The sequence below is a fragment of the Sphaeramia orbicularis genome, chromosome 22 (genome assembly GCF_902148855.1).
Source record: "Sphaeramia orbicularis chromosome 22, fSphaOr1.1, whole genome shotgun sequence".
Classification (NCBI taxonomy): Eukaryota; Metazoa; Chordata; class Actinopteri; order Kurtiformes; family Apogonidae; genus Sphaeramia; species Sphaeramia orbicularis.
In genome coordinates this window covers 219,732-235,806 of record NC_043978.1, presented here as the reverse complement: position 1 = coordinate 235,806, position 16,075 = coordinate 219,732, and the positions used below count along the sequence as shown (strand labels likewise).

Below are 16,075 nucleotides of genomic sequence, written 5' to 3'. Positions count from 1 at the left end.
TTTTTTTTTGGCAGAAGAGGAGGAAAATGGATCTGACTGAAAATAAAGGTGCAGACCCCTGGACTAGGCCCTGGGACCAACCCTTTAAATTCTGGGCCAAGTAGGCCAAAGTTCTAGGCAATGTTCTAATAGTTTTGGATTTTCATTCTAGTTTAGTTTTATTTAGTTTGGACCTTTTTTTCTCTAATTCAGTTTTCATTCGTTTTTAGAGCAGGTTTGATAGTTTTTATTAGTTTTTGTTATTTTCTAAATGCTTAGTTCTAGTTTAGTTGTAGTTTAGTTGTAGTTTAGTTGTAGTTCAGTTGTAGTTCAGTTTTAGTTTAGTTGTAGTTCAGTTTTAGTTTAGTTGTAGTTCAGTTGTAGTTCAGTTGTAGTTTAGTTGTAGTTCAGTTTTAGTTTAGTTGTAGTTCAGTTGTAGTTTAGTTGTAGTTCAGTTGTAGTTTAGTTGTAGTTCAATTTTAGTTTAGTTGTAGTTCAATTGTAGTTCAGTTGTAGTTCAGTTGTAGTTCAGTTTTAGTTTAGTTGTAGTTCAGTTTTAGTTTAGTTGTAGTTCAGTTGTAGTTCAGTTGTAGTTTAGTTGTAGTTCAGTTTTAGTTTAGTTGTAGTTCAGTTGTAGTTCAGTTGTAGTTTAGTTGTAGTTCAGTTTTAGTTTAGTTGTAGTTCAGTTGTAGTTCAGTTGTAGTTCAGTTGTAGTTTAGTTGTAGTTCAGTTGTAGTTTAGTTGTAGTTTAGTTGTAGTTCAGTTGTAGTTCAGCTGTAGTTCAGTTTTAGTTTAGTTGTAGTTCAGTTGTAGTTCAGTTGTAGTTCAGTTGTAGTTCAGCTGTAGTTCAGTTTTAGTTTAGTTGTAGTTCAGTTGTAGTTCAGTTGTAGTTCAGTTGTAGTTCAGTTTTAGTTTAGTTGTAGTTCAGTTGTAGTTCAGTTTTAGTTTAGTTGTAGTTCAGTTGTAGTTCAGTTGTAGTTTAGTTGTAGTTCAGTTGTAGTTCAGTTGTAGTTTAGTTGTAGTTTAGTTGTAGTTCAGTTGTAGTTCAGTTGTAGTTCAGCTGTAGTTCAGTTTTAGTTTAGTTGTAGTTCAGTTGTAGTTTAGTTGTAGTTCAGTTGTAGTTCAGTTGTAGTTCAGTTGTAGTTCAGTTGTAGTTTAGTTGTAGTTCAGTTGTAGTTCAGTTGTAGTTCAGTTGTAGTTCAGTTGTAGTTCAGTTGTAGTTCAGTGGTCTCTTTTCTCTTCTTCTCTGTGCTCCTATTCAAATCAATCCCAGACAGGACTCTGCTGCTTTAGTCTCCATGTTTCCAGGTAGAGTGGGGACCAGAAGACGACTGGAAACCACAAGTGAACACAAGTGACGGAGCAAAAAGTGTCGTATGGAGACAGCACAGAAAACTGAGAAAGGGAAATAAATCGCTTTCGTATCAATTCGACGTTGGCAAAGATGAAAACGAAGGGAATTTTATCCATAATTTTTATCCGTTTTAGTTAGTTTTATAAACACACAATACAGTTTCAGTTAGTTATGTTTTTTTCTTTTAATTATAGTTTTTATTTATTTCAGTTAACGAAAATATTTTTTCAATTCTAGGTTTTGTCATTTCGTTAGTTTTCGTTAACGATAATAACCTTGGTTCAAGGTCACAGCAAGGTCACAAAATCTACAGTTTTCCATCTGTCATTATTGAGCAATTTTCCAAAATTCATCAAAAATTCCAAACGACTCCAATTCTCCTCCAGTTGGATCCACCTGTAGCTTAGAACAATCTCTTGTATCTGGAACTAAATTGTCCACATCCACTGTGGAATGTGGACTCTGTGGACATTTACACTGAACATTGAAAATCCCATTTCCCACACATTTAAAATTAGAACTCAACTAATATTGATGTGAATTGAATCTAATTGGACAGACACATGACTGGGACCAGATTCAACTGTTTCTGTGTATGGAACAACCTGGAAACTGTGGAATTTATTTATTTATTTATTTATTTATTTATTTTTGGCAAAGCAAATTTGTTCAGAACCAAAAGGCAGCCAGACTACCATTCTGCTGTTAGGATGCCGTACAAGACAAGTTAAAAAAAAATTTAAAAACTAAAAAATTAAAATAAATGAATAAATGAAAATAAATAAAATAAAAAATAACGACATAAAAAATAAAAAGATTAAAAATAAAAAATAAAAATAAATAAATTTAAAATAAATAAAAAAAAAAAAAATAAATAATAATAATAATAATAATAATAAAAGTAAAATAAAAAAAAATAAAATTGAATTAAAAAAAAAAAAGTCAACTGTTGAACTTAAACAGAAATAGTGGCTCCACACATGCACAGCGTCGGGGTGCTCGGTGGAGGTTTGCGTTCTGTGAACACTTGTTTGGTTTAGTGGAGTTTACCAGTTGATGGTGGTGTGTAACTGCAGAGGAGGACGCCTGTGGACGTCTGCGGTGTTCAGCGGTCCTCTGATGAGGGGCTGAGAGGCTGGAAGGACAAACACACTGACAGTTACAACATGTGCACTGTGTTCTGAAACAGCTGAAGCACGAAGGCACAGCTGCTGTACAAACATTCACTTTTGTCTGTCGTCTGTCTGCTGCGCTTTTGTATGAGAGTAAAACTAAAAACAATCAAACTCACAAGATGATTCTGAAAAGAGCTCGTCGTAAATCTTGATGTTTCCATTTTGTGTTCAGGACGTTGGAGTTCTGCAGTTTTTCTGGAATCTGAGCTCCTGTTCTGTTCAGACCCACGACATTTTCTGCAACAAACACAAGGACAATATTTTATCTATCTATCTATCTATCTATCTATCTATCTATCTATCTATCTATCTATCTATCTATCTATCTATCTATCTATCTATCTATCTATCTATCTATTGTTCTATCTATTGTTCTATCTATCTATCTATCTATTGTTCTGTCGTTCTATCTAACTCCAGTGTGAATTGCAGGTTATGCAGCCGTGTACAGACTGTTGTGCTAAAGCTCAGTAGGAAACACTCTCCAACTTCTAAAAAGGTCAAATTTACATTAGAAGGACTTTTATAGGATTTCTTCAACAAGTTTGAATCCCTCACTCAGAAAATCTAGGATATAAAGTAACACTAAAGGCACTACAGTCATCTACCACATTATTTTAGTGTCCTTTTTAACACCAGTACTTACACCAGAGTCATAAATGCTAAAGTTTACACCAGGGCTCTCAAACTCCTGTTCTTTCAGGTTCCACATTCAGCCCAGTTTGAGCTCCAGTGGACCGAACCAGTACAATAAGAACAGAATAAATAATATATAATGACAACTCCAAACTGCAACTGCAAGAGCTAAACAAAGTTTGATTCAGCATTACTCTGAAAGTTCACTCTTTTCTCCTCTCAGCACACAGCACCGGCATGTGGACTGCCAAAATAAAAGCATGAGTTTCAAAATAAGAGTCCGTATGAATAAATCAACTAAGACTTGCTTGAAAGGCAGAACAATTATATATATATATATATATATATATATATATATATATATATATACACACACACACACACACACACACACACACTATATTTCCAAAAGTCATGTCTCCTCCATCCCAATCCTCAGACTCAGCTGTTCCAGTCCCTTCCATGTCCACAGGTGGATTAAATCCAGCCCTAGGCATGCAGACTGCTTTTACAAACATTTGGGACAGAATGGGTCTCTCTCAGGAGCTCAGTGAATTCCAGCGTGGAACTGTGATAGGATGCCACCTGTGACACAAATCCAGTGGTGACATTTCCTGGCTCCTAAATATTCCACAGTCAGCTGTCAGCTGGATTATAAGAAAGTGGAAGTGTTTGGGAACGACGGCAACTCAGCCACGAAGTGGTAGGCCACGGAAACTGACGGAGCGGGGTCAGCGGATGCTGAGGCGCAGAGTGCGAAGAGGTGGACGACTGTCTGCAGAGTCAATGGTACAGACCTCCAAACTTCATGTGTCCTTCAGATTAGCTCCAGAACAGTGCGCACAGAGCTTCATGGAATGGGTTTCCGTGGCCGAGCGGCCGCATCCAAGCCATACATCAGCAAGTGCAATGCACAGCGGTGGATGCAGTGGTGTAAAGCACGCCGCCACTGGACTGTAGAGCAGGGGAGGAGCCTTCTCTGGAGTGACCAATCACACTTCTCCATCTGGCGATCTGACGGACGGGTCTGGGTTTGGCAGTCGCCAGGAGAACGATACTTGTGGGAGCACATTGTGCCGAGTGTAAAGTTTGGTGGAGGGGGGGTTATGGTGTGGGGTTGTTTTTCAGGAGCTGGGCTGGGCCCCTTAGTTCCAGTGAAAGGAACTGGGAATGCTTCAGCAGAACAAGACATTTGGGACAATTCCACGCTCCCAACTTTGTGGGAACAGTTTGGAGCCGGCCCCTTCCTCTTCCAACATGACTGTGCACCAGTGCACAAAGCAAGGTCCATTTGGACATGGAGGACAGAGTCTGGTGTGGATGAACTGGACTGGCCTGCACACAGTCCTGACCTCAACCCCATAGAACACCTTTGGATGAATTAGAGCGCAGACTGAGAGCCAGGCCTTCTGTCCAACATCAGTGTGTGACCTCACAAATGCACTTCTGGAAGAACGGTCCAAAATTCCCATGAACACACTCCTAAACCTTGTGGACAGCCTTCCCAGAAGAGTTGAAGCTGTTAGAGCTGCAAAGGGTGGAGCCACGTCAGACTGAACCCATAGACTAGTACACACCCATACACACGTACTATAATCCTAGTATCACCCATAACATATGAACATGGATGGAACTGGACTGACCTTCAGATGCTCCACAGACCTGAGGTTTGGGTTTGGTGACGCCAGACGAACTGAACAAGGATTTACTGGGAATCCACTGGTACTGCTGATCCACCCACTGAACACAGGAGAAGAAAGAGGCAAGAAGAGAACAGTGAACCCATGAAGGGGAAATGTAACAGTTTACAGCAACATGGAACACACCAGTGCGAAAGAAAGGCAGGTAGAAATAAAGACTCATTTAAGAAGAAAAAATCTAAATATAAAGTTTAAAGATATTTACATATTTACATAGTGATTACATATATACAGGATATGATATGGGGGGGGGGGGCATAATCTAATAATAACTAAAACAGAATAACTGGTCACCTGTTCTTATTGACCACTCACTGTTATTCCACCCTGAGCAGCCAAGAGCAGACCATCAACCTGGACAGTCTGACTGACCAGTACACCATCAACCTGGACAGTCTGACTGACCAGTACACCATCAACCTGGACAGTCTGACTGACCAGTACACCATCAACCTGGACAGTCTTACTGACCAGTACACCATCAACCTGGACAGTCTGACTGACCAGTACACAGGTGTTCCTAACACCAGGGTAGGGAAAAGGCCTCCCCACATCATGGACTTTTGTCACCTCCACCGTTACACTTAGGAGGTAATAATTTGAAAGTAAACTACTTGGTTGGTTGAGCTGAACTCAAAGATCTCAGACTGTTTCTGTGTTCACTAAAGGCCTATTTCTGTCTAATATTGTTCACACATGTGTCTAAATCTGTGTGAGCACTGATCCTCCATCCACCTCTCAGCTGTGGCAGATCCAGATGCTGACTGGACAGCAGGATTATTGCCCAGGTGGGCCTTAGACTGGACACACTAAAAGGACATGCTAACATGTACTGTGGCCATACTAAGCCTGTAGATTTAGACAGATTTGTGAACAATGTTTAAGAGAAATAGGCCTTTAGTGAACACAGAAACAGTCTGAGATCTTTGAGTTCAGCTCATGAAAAATGGGAGAAAAACCAAAGTGTGGTGTTTATATTTTTGTTTATTGTTTCTACGGATCCCAATTAGCTTCCACCATTAGCTTCCACCATTAGCATCCACCATAGTGGTTGCAAATACAGTTTACAAGGGGTTAAAATACATACATACATAGATAAATACAAATTTACAATTCCTTGTTATCAACAAACTGAAAGCTTCCCCTTAACTCATAAACATTAAAACATTTTAACTTTTAACTGTACAGTAACTTGGACAGTGAGAGTCAAAACGATCATTTGCATTCCTGTATTTCCTTCAGTACTTCCTGTTTGAGTGTTTTTTTGAATGAACATAAGCTTAAATGTGTGTTGGATGTATGAAGGGAACTGATTCCACAGACTGGAGGACCTATAAAGGACTGGGGCTGTAAGAAAATATCAGTTCTGCAATATTTCACGATATTTCATTTCACAATACTATATCGATATTAAAAATTACTGTATCGATATATTTAGGTATTTATTCAAATGCAGACATGGCAGAGGTTCATTTTTTGTTTTTTGTTTTTCTTTATATTTTTTGGGAATCCTGCGAGCTCTTTTTCTCTGTTGTTTGTAAATTAAAAAAGTTATTCATTAAATTAATGTTAAAACTGTATTTATCCAAATCCTGCCTTTTGAGTTTTTATAGAGAAAAGTTTTGTGATATAGCATTAGATCCTATGCTGATCAAATACAAATTTGTTTAGTTTCAGTCATATTTGTGGTGTAATTACATTTTCCAAGAAATAATCATTTAAAAAAAGAAACAAAACAACCAAAACATATTGCCTTGTTAACAGTATCGTGATATATCTTATCGTGATCCTAGTATTGTCGTATGTATTGTATCGGCAGATTCTCACTGATACACAGCCCTATAAATGACAGAAGGTTTCAGTGGGTTTGTTTTTGGTTTAGGAGGTTTATGGTGACCCATGGTAACCTGTCTGTTCCCATGGTTACGTGGTAGAGCTCTGCGTGTCAGTCAGCTTTCCCCTTCACAATAGCACTGCTCATTGTGTTTCTGTTCTGTGTACATCTGTATCCACGGATTGATGGAAACACAGCCGTCCATTTACAGTCACCCCAGTCTGTACGTTTCCATGACAATTTTTCTTCCTGGTTTAATCTGATTAAAGGTTCGATCCTATTTCAGATGTCCATGTAAACACCTTATTCCAGTTGAAAAAGTTCAGATTAAATTTAAACCTGATTAAAGTCAGTGGTTTAATCCTCTTTTAACTGTGCTCTAAATTCTTCCTGGACATGTAAAGCCTTTATTCCGTTTGGACTTTATTCCTTCCATTCTGCACATGCTCAGTGTCTTGTCCTGTGGCGATGACGCACACATTCTGCGCTGGTGGAAGAATCTGCACTGCAGTCTAGTCTTCCCAAAGCGTTCCAGTGGAATATTCTGATGGGATCTACCAGCCTGGAAAACCCTGAAGGAACAGTTCAACACTGGCTTTGGATTCATTCATTTGTCCTGACCTAACGAGTTCCACAAGTGGGACAAACAGTTTGAACTGCAGCCCTAACGTTAGCTTAGCTTAGCCTAGCTTAGCATAATGGCTTCATTCCTCTGCTCAGACGTAGCCAGGCTTTTAGAGGTGATTTGTAGTATTTTAGGAGTGATTTTGGTCAGTTCAGTTCTCCCTAATCATTCCTTTAGTCCGCTGGGGTCAATATGATCACAAACTGAGGCTCAGATCATGGTCATGTGACTTACTGCAGGAAGAAAATCTGGGAAATAAAAACTAATGCAAAGCTAAAACGCTAAAGCAAAGCTAATTTAGCGCATGCATCCCTTCAACAAAAAGATTTTCCAACTTCCGTCAACACAACAGTCCACAGATTGTATGAGTGCAGTAAGTCGCAGATCTGAAGAAATAATTAGAGAGAATCGGATTTGACAAAATCACTGAGAAAAGACGACAAATCACCTTTAAAAAACTGGCTACGTGTGACCATGGAAATGCAGTGACTATGCTAAGCTAAGCTAACAGAAGGGCTAAGCTAAGCTAACAGAAGGGCTAAGCTAAGCTAACAGAAGGGCTGTGAGAACAAGGCAACGTGAGCACTGCAGCACAAACCCTTCTGCTCACTGATCTACCTCATTAATACCTCATGTAAACCTTTATTCAGGTTTAACATTTCCATGGAAACAGAAGAGAAAATACTTTAGTTCTGAATTAATTTCTTCTGGAAAAATAAATCGGATTTAAAAAACATCATGTAACCGTACCCACTGTGAGTGACACTGGAGGCCAGGTGGGTGGAGCCAAAGGCAACAGCACATGACTGGGGCCAAGCAGGACTCAAACTGCCAACCTTCTGATAATTGGACAACCTGCTCTACCTCCTGAGCCACAGCTGCCCAACAACTGCAGTAATTCCTAGTTTTGTATAACATGAAGAAACAGGAGGTAGTGTTCCAAAAGTCCTGTCAGTAAAAGATGCAAAATGAAGCACATGGATGTTTTTTTTACCTGTGAACTGTGAGCTGAGGAGGATTCAGGATTCTTTGGAGACTTTGTTTTCTTCCCAGCACTCTGTGCAAAAAAAAAAAAAAAAAAAAAAAAAAAAAAAAAGGGGGGGGGGGGGGTCATTATTGACAGATAAGAACAGATGTTCCAGAAGAACCTTGATGCAGCTGCCATCAGCTGTTCTGACCCTTTTTAAATGATACTCCTTTTGTCCTTCAGCTCTGACAATGGTTTTGAAGAATAATTCTAGAATAATTACAGTCTTGCTCTGAACTGCTCTTAAATGTCACATATTTCTCTGCTGGTGAAGCCTGTGTCCCAGTAAACTCTTGGACACCAGTACTGATCAGATTCAGGCTCAGTTCTGTTCACTGAAGCAGATGTTGTGTCTACAGAAGCTAGGACCGCACAGTCCAATAGATCAGGGTTCTCAAACTCCTGTTCTGTCAGGTTCCACATTCAGCCTGATTTGATCTGCAGTGGACCGGACCAGTACAATAATAACAGAATAACCTACAAATAATGACAACTAAAAAATGTTTGTCTTTGTTTTAGTGCAAAAAAAACCCAATATAAAAATACTTACTTTTATAAACTTTCAAAAAAAATAAATGTAAATAACCTGAAAAACTGGAATTTAAATAAAACAAATTAAGAAAATTTAGTGCAATTTTAACAATATTATGCTTCAACTTCTCATTAGTCCATGTGCATTCTGGATCAGATCTACAAAGACACTAAACACTGAGGAACAGGAAGAAAAGAGTTCAAACTGGACTGAATTTTTTTTAGACGTTTTGCTCATATTTGTTCAGGTTATTCACATTTTATTGTTTCAGGATAGTTTGGAAATGTAAATATTTCCATAATTTAATGTTATTTTTGCACTAAAACAAATAAAAAATTTGAAGTTTGTATTATTTGTAGGCATAATGTAATATTATTTTTCTCACATCAAAGCAAGAAGACAACATGGCGTCATTCTTTTTTGTGGGTTCTTCTGCTGTTATTATTTGACTGTAGATCAGATTGGTCTGGATGTGGAACCACAACTAAAATGAGTTCCACAGCCTGGACTGTGGAATTTATACACTTTACAAATTCATCCCACGGGCCACATTGGAACCTTTGGTGGGACGCTAGTGGCCCCCGGGACGCATGTTTGACAGCCCTCCAGTAGATCCACGTCTAAAACAACAGTCATGACACTTTGCGTAGCACATCCCAGCAACAAGACGTGGACCAACAGTTGGCAAAACACGTCAACAAGTGAGGTCCAATCAGAAGACGGAGTCAGATGATGTTGTGAAGTCCAACCCATTTTTTGGGGTGGAGTCAACCAAGAAGATAATTGTCAACCACGCCCAGTATTCGAGGCTCTTTGACTCGAGTTCCTCTTGTCCAGACAGACCAGCGCTGGCTTTTATATTTCACATGTGATCAGAATAAATTCCTAAACTGAAACCAAGTGCATCCTGAACTCGTCTTTGGAGCTTCCAATCAACAAACACCAAAAATCTTAACAGTTCGATGGACATTTTATTAATGAATGTATAGTTGTCTTTTGGTGTTTTTGGAATTTTTTTTTCATGTAAATAATTAAACCAAGAAGATTTTCCTCAGGGGAGGACCTCCAGGAGCTGCAGCGTCGTACATCTAAAAGACCCTTCCCCTGGTTCCCATTCACAGACGTTTGGACCAGACATGTCCCAAACATTCGCATCCCACTGCATACGTCATATGACATGAAGCCGTCACATGTTTCATAAGCGACAAATTCAATGTACTGTTAACCATTTTTTCACCTCACTTTGCACAAAATGCTTGTTTTACAAAACTGTATTTTCTACAATGTGCTGTCTTTAGGGATAGTTATGGAAACATCTGCTTCACTGGTGCAAACTGCAAAACAGCAAATCACACTGACTAAAGTATGACGCCAAGATGAGGCCAGATCACACTGTACACAGACGTGAAGTAAGTGTCAGAGAAGTTTTGTAAACCAAGAATTTATATTTGTTTTTAAAAATGCACCTACAAAACATTTTTTATTTTTGCTTTTACAAAACTTTTCTGCGGTTAGAAAACATTCTGGACTCTTTTTGACGTGGGGGCGTGGTTAGATGAGAGGCGTGTCCTGACCTGGTCCAGACAGGAAGCAGTATTAGTGGTGATGGACAGACATCGCCTCATTCACTACGAAGGAGTGATTACGAAGTACCACCGTGATGTGTCTATTTCACCTAGTTTTCCTATTGGAGGACTGTGGTCCAATGGTCCACAATAAAGCATTAACCACAGGAGAGCAGACAGGCTAACTTAGCATGTTAGCATTAGCACACACACACACAATAAGGCATTAACCACAGGATAGCAGACAGGCTAACTTAGCATGTTAGCGTTAGCACACACACACAATAAGGCATTAACCACAGGAGAGCAGACAGGCTAACTTAGCATGTTAGCATTAGCACACACACACAATGAGGCATTAACCACAGGATAGCATATGGGCTAACTTAGCATGTTAGCGTTAGCACACACACAACATGGCATTAACCACAGGATAGCAGACAGGCTAACTTAGCATGTTAGCGTTAGCACACACACACAATAAGGCATCAACCACAGGATAACAGACAGGCTAACTTAGCATGTTAGCGTTAGCACACATGCACACAATAAGGCATTAACCACAGGATAGCATACAGGCTAACTTAGCATGTTAGCATTAGCACACACACAATATGGCATTAACCACAGGATAGCAGACAGGCTAACTTAGCATGTTAGCGTTAGCACACACACGCAATAAGGCATCAACCACAGGATAGCAGACAGGCTAACTTAGCATGTTAGCATTAGCACACACACACAATAAGGCATTAACCACAGGATAGCATATGGGCTAACTTAGCATGTTAACATTAGCACTTTTGCTATAGAAAGAGGAACTTTTTAAATAGTTCTTTTTTAATAGCTCTTCCCACAAGGTGGAGGAGCCTCTATATGCACAGCCCATGACATGGACACCTCCCCCTTCCTCCTACAATTCTTAGTTTAGAGAAATATAAACTAAGAGTTTTAGTAGGAAGGGGGAGGTGTCCATGTCATGGGCTGTGAGTATGGAGGCTCCTCCCCCTTGTGGGCGGAGCTATTGAGCAAGAAATATTTAAAAGTCCCTCCTTCAGCAAAAGCTTATTTCCCACTATCTGCGTTTGTGCACTTTGTAGACGGTCCCTAAGCGGTCCGTGCACAACGGTCCTGCTGCAAAGCCTTTGCATTTTGATGTAACGAAATGCGGCTCATTTGGGCTGAAATGGTGTTGGAGTCTGCTGCCAGCAGAACCAGGATCACAACAAGGGAACATATGTGTTTTGTGCTCCTTTAGTTTGTTCGGTATTAACGGACAAAGTCCGAATCTGCCAAACTACTGCCAACTTTACCTGAGTGGACCAAAGTGTGGAACCAAATGACAGCAAATAAAAACTATCAGATAAAAAATATCACATAAAAACTATCACATAAAAATATCACATAAAAACTATCAAATAAAAACTATCAGATCAAAAAAATCACATAAAAACTATCAAATAAAAACTATCAGATCAAAAAAATCACATAAAAACTATCAAATAAAAACTATCAGATAAAAAATATCACATAAAAAGTATCAGATAAAAACTATCAGATAAAAAATATCACATAAAAACTATCAAATAAAAACTATCAGATAAAAACTATCAAATAAAAACTATCAGATAAAAAATATCACATAAAAACTATCAAATAAAAACTATCAGATAAAAAATATCACATAAAAACTATCAGATAAAAAATATCACATAAAAACTATCAAATAAAAACTATCAGATAAAAAAATATCACATAAAAAGTATCAGATAAAAACTATCAGATAAAAAATATCACATAAAAACTATCAGATAAAAAATATCACATAAAAACTATCAAATAAAAACTATCAGATAAAAAATATCACATAAAAACTATCAGATAAAAAATATCACATAAAAAGTATCAGATAAAAATGATTAGATAAAAATTATCAAAAAAAAAAAAAAAAAAAAATCAAATCGAAACTATCAGACAAAAACTATCAGATAAATATAAATACCATATGAACCTGAATAAACCCAAACCGGGACTGTTTTAAATGCGCATGTCCATTTCCAGTGACACCAGCTGACCCAGTTGTAGTTCGGTGTCATGAAGGAACCCAAACATTAGCCAGATCCCGAACATTTATGACTTCACTGGATTCTTTCCTGACGTGTGCGGCTTTGGTTGTAAAGGCTCAGTTCCGCATGTGTCTGTGTACTTACACTGTTGTCCATCTTCGTAAACGCAGTCAGCTCTTCCATCAGAAACAGTGAGGAACAGAACGGCACCGCTCACCTGGGCTCCAACTGTTGGCCGGTTGCTAGGGAACAGTTGCTAAGGAAGTAGATCCTGAACGGTCCCCTCTGTACTTCCGTCACTGGCCAAAACAAAACAAAACAAACAAAAAACTTCCGTCACTGGCTTAAAAAAAAAACAAAAAACCTTCCGTCACTGTCTGGATTTCACTTCCTCACAAACCAAACGCACGTCTGATTAAAAAGGACATATATTCATTTACAGGAGGAGGGAGGAGTTCTTAGATCATTGAAATAAAATATACTCCTTTAGAAATACTGTTTTTGTTTGTTTGGTTTTGTTTTTTTTAAATCAAACATTTCAGGATGAAATGCAGTTACAATATTTACAGTAAAATACAGATACAACACAGAATCAAAAACAACATAAAATAAATACAAAAGCTGTGGGTTCATTCAGTTCAGGTAATATTGTCCTTTTCACACAGACTCCTTGGTTTGATGCTTTTGGATTTAAACTCTGTTCAATACTTTCTAAATAAAACAGCAGTACAGATTTAAAAACTACAATATTTGGTCATTGTTTAGTAAATCTGAAACAGTGAATATGGAATTGGACTGTAATTAAGAGAAGGTTGATCAGATATATCTTATCGAGGCTTATTTCTTACATTTTTGACAAACCATATTGTACATGTTGGATATTTAATTTAAATGAAGAGTCAACTGTAGTATTCACAAAAATATTCACATCAGTCCAAAATGTGAGTGTGAGTGCAGTCCAAATGTAAGTCTGACTGTTTCTACTGCGTTGCCACAAAAAGAGCAAAGAGTGTTAACACTTATTTAGTATTTGATGGGACTGGTTTGGACTGGATCGTACTTCTGGACTGTTTTAAAACTCACCTCTTACCTTCGGTGTAATCAGACATTTTCTTGTTCCCTTAGAAATACTTACTCCCTACTTTTATTGGACACACAATGACAATAAAGTCTATTCTATTCTATTCTATTCTATTCTATTCTATTCTATTCTATTCTATTCTATTCTATTCTATTCTTATTCTATTCTTATTCTATTCTTTTTCTTATTCTATTCTATTCTTATTCTTATTCTATTCTATTCTTATTCTATTCTTATTCTTATTCTATTCTATTCTTATTCTATTCTTATTCTATTCTATTCTATTCTATTCTATTCTATTCTATTCTATTCTATTCTTTTTCTTATTCTATTCTATTCTTATTCTTATTCTATTCTTATTCTATTCTATTCTATTCTGTATTCTGTGATCTATAAACTGAATTTGGTATGAATTCAATCAATTCATGATTGAATTGCTGCTAACAAACAAACAAACAAGCTGAACCAAAAACAATAGCCCCTGCCTCCCTTTTATTTATTTATTTATTTATTTATTTATTTATTTATTTTTATTTTTTTGGGGGGGGGGGTAACAACATCAGTGAACAATAACTCCAACTATAAAACAACAATATAAAGTTGATTGATAGCAGGAGCTGCAGTAACATGATGCTCCCTGGTGTCAGATAGAAAAGTGACCGCTACTGCAGAATTATGACCCCCCCCCCCATGGAAAAGTGACCCACCCCCAATAAATGAATACATAAATAAATAACTTTATTTCAGATATATACAAACACAAAACATGTTATGAAAATCACACAAACGTATGGACAGTCATGCATTGCACACATGTACAGTCACATGATCTTCCAGATGTCTCCACTGGTCCAGTGTTCAGCGGAACACAACAATACATGTAGAGGATTTAGAATATGAGCATTAGAACTGGACCATATGAACAGACTAGTGGAACACAAAGGTATGTGGGAAGAACTGCTGTGGAAAATGAGCTTACATGAGTTCATCTGACACTCTTATCTGAATCTGCCCCTTTTTTATTTTTAGGAAAAAAAACAAAACAAAATAAAACAAAACAATTGTATGTTCATGATGAGGCTGGCTGTCAGGACAGAGGTGGACAGAGGTGGACAGAGGAGGACAGAGGAGGACAGAACAGAGGAGGACAGAACAGAGGAGGACAGAACAGAGGAGGACAGAGGAGGACAGAGGAGGACAGAGGAGGACAGAGGAGGACAGAACAGAGGAGGACAGAGGAGGACAGAGGAGGACAGAGGAGGACAGAGGAGGACAGAACAGAGGAGGACAGACAGAGGAGGACAGAGGAGGACAGAACAGAGGAGGACAGAGGAGGACAGAGGTGGACAGAGGAGGACACAGGTGGACAGAGGAGGACAGAGGTGGACAGAGGTGGACAGAGGAGGACAGAGGTGGACAGAGGTGGACAGAGGAGGACAGAGGTGGACAGAGGTGGACAGAGGAGGACAGAGGAGGACAGAGGTGGACAGAGGTGGACAGAGGAGGACAGAGGTGGACAGAGGACGACAGAGGTGGACACAGGTGGACAGAGGTGGACAGAGGAGGACAGAGGTGGACAGAGGAGGACAGAGGTGGACAGAGGTGGACAGAGGAGGACAGAGGTGGACAGAAGTGGACAGAGGTGGACAGAAGTGGACAGAGGTGGACAGAAGTGGACAGAGGAGGACAGAGGTGGACAGAGGTGGACAGAAGTGGACAGAGGTGGACAGAAGTGGACAGAGGTGGACAGAGGTGGACAGAAGTGGACAGAGGAGGACAGAGGTGGACAGAGGTGGACAGAAGTGGACAGAGGTGGACAGAAGTGGACAGAGGTGGACAGAGGTGGACAGAAGTGGACAGAGGTGGACAGAGGAGGACAGAGGTGGACAGAGGTGGACAGAGGTGGACAGAAGTGGACAGAGGTGGACAGAGGAGGACTGAACCTCATGGAACATTTCCTGGACAGATAAAACATCAGCTAACTCCCTCCTAACAGCAGAAACACAGATCTCCGTTTGAATGCAGCCAGACTGTGGACTGGTGATGATCAGAATGTGTTCAGTGGTAGAAGTACACAAATGTGTCACATGTCCTGCTTTAAACCCAGTACTTACACCACTACTACCATCACCAGCTCTGGAAGGCAGCGCCTGCACTGCTCTGTAGGTGGAGCGCTCAGTCTGAATCGAAGAAAGGGGGAGGGACGGGGAGGATCCAACCATTTTTGAGACAAGGTGGTGGTGGTGGTGGTGGGGGGGGCTGTATTTTTGTTGCTAAAATACTACGTTTCATCATGTACTGTATATGGTTTAGACATTTTTTTTCTAACATGTTAAGAATGGACATAAAGTAAACAAGAAAAAAGAAACCTTCCAGCAACCTTAAAATACTTTAGGGGGGCTTCAACACCCACAAAAATGGGCTGAACACACCCATGGGCAACACTTCCACAGACTCCCATGGTAAAAAAAAAAAAAAAAAAAAAAAGAGCAGATGAAATA

General features: G+C 39.1%; 1 protein-coding gene across 1 annotated transcript in view; it reads right to left on the bottom strand.

The window, feature by feature from the left end:
- dnah7 (dynein, axonemal, heavy chain 7) overlaps positions 1 to 15,796 on the bottom strand; it is a 201,946-nt gene extending 186,150 nt beyond the window's left edge. Inside the window, exons 1-4 of the mRNA XM_030126944.1 lie at positions 15,689 to 15,796; positions 4,788 to 4,884; positions 2,625 to 2,745; positions 2,384 to 2,468 (exon numbers count right to left, since the gene is read on the bottom strand). Coding sequence (XP_029982804.1) covers positions 2,384 to 2,468; positions 2,625 to 2,745; positions 4,788 to 4,884; positions 15,689 to 15,796 — 411 coding nt within the window. The remainder of the gene's footprint in view (positions 1 to 2,383; positions 2,469 to 2,624; positions 2,746 to 4,787; positions 4,885 to 15,688) is intronic.
- Between the last annotated feature and the right edge of the window lie 279 nt (positions 15,797 to 16,075).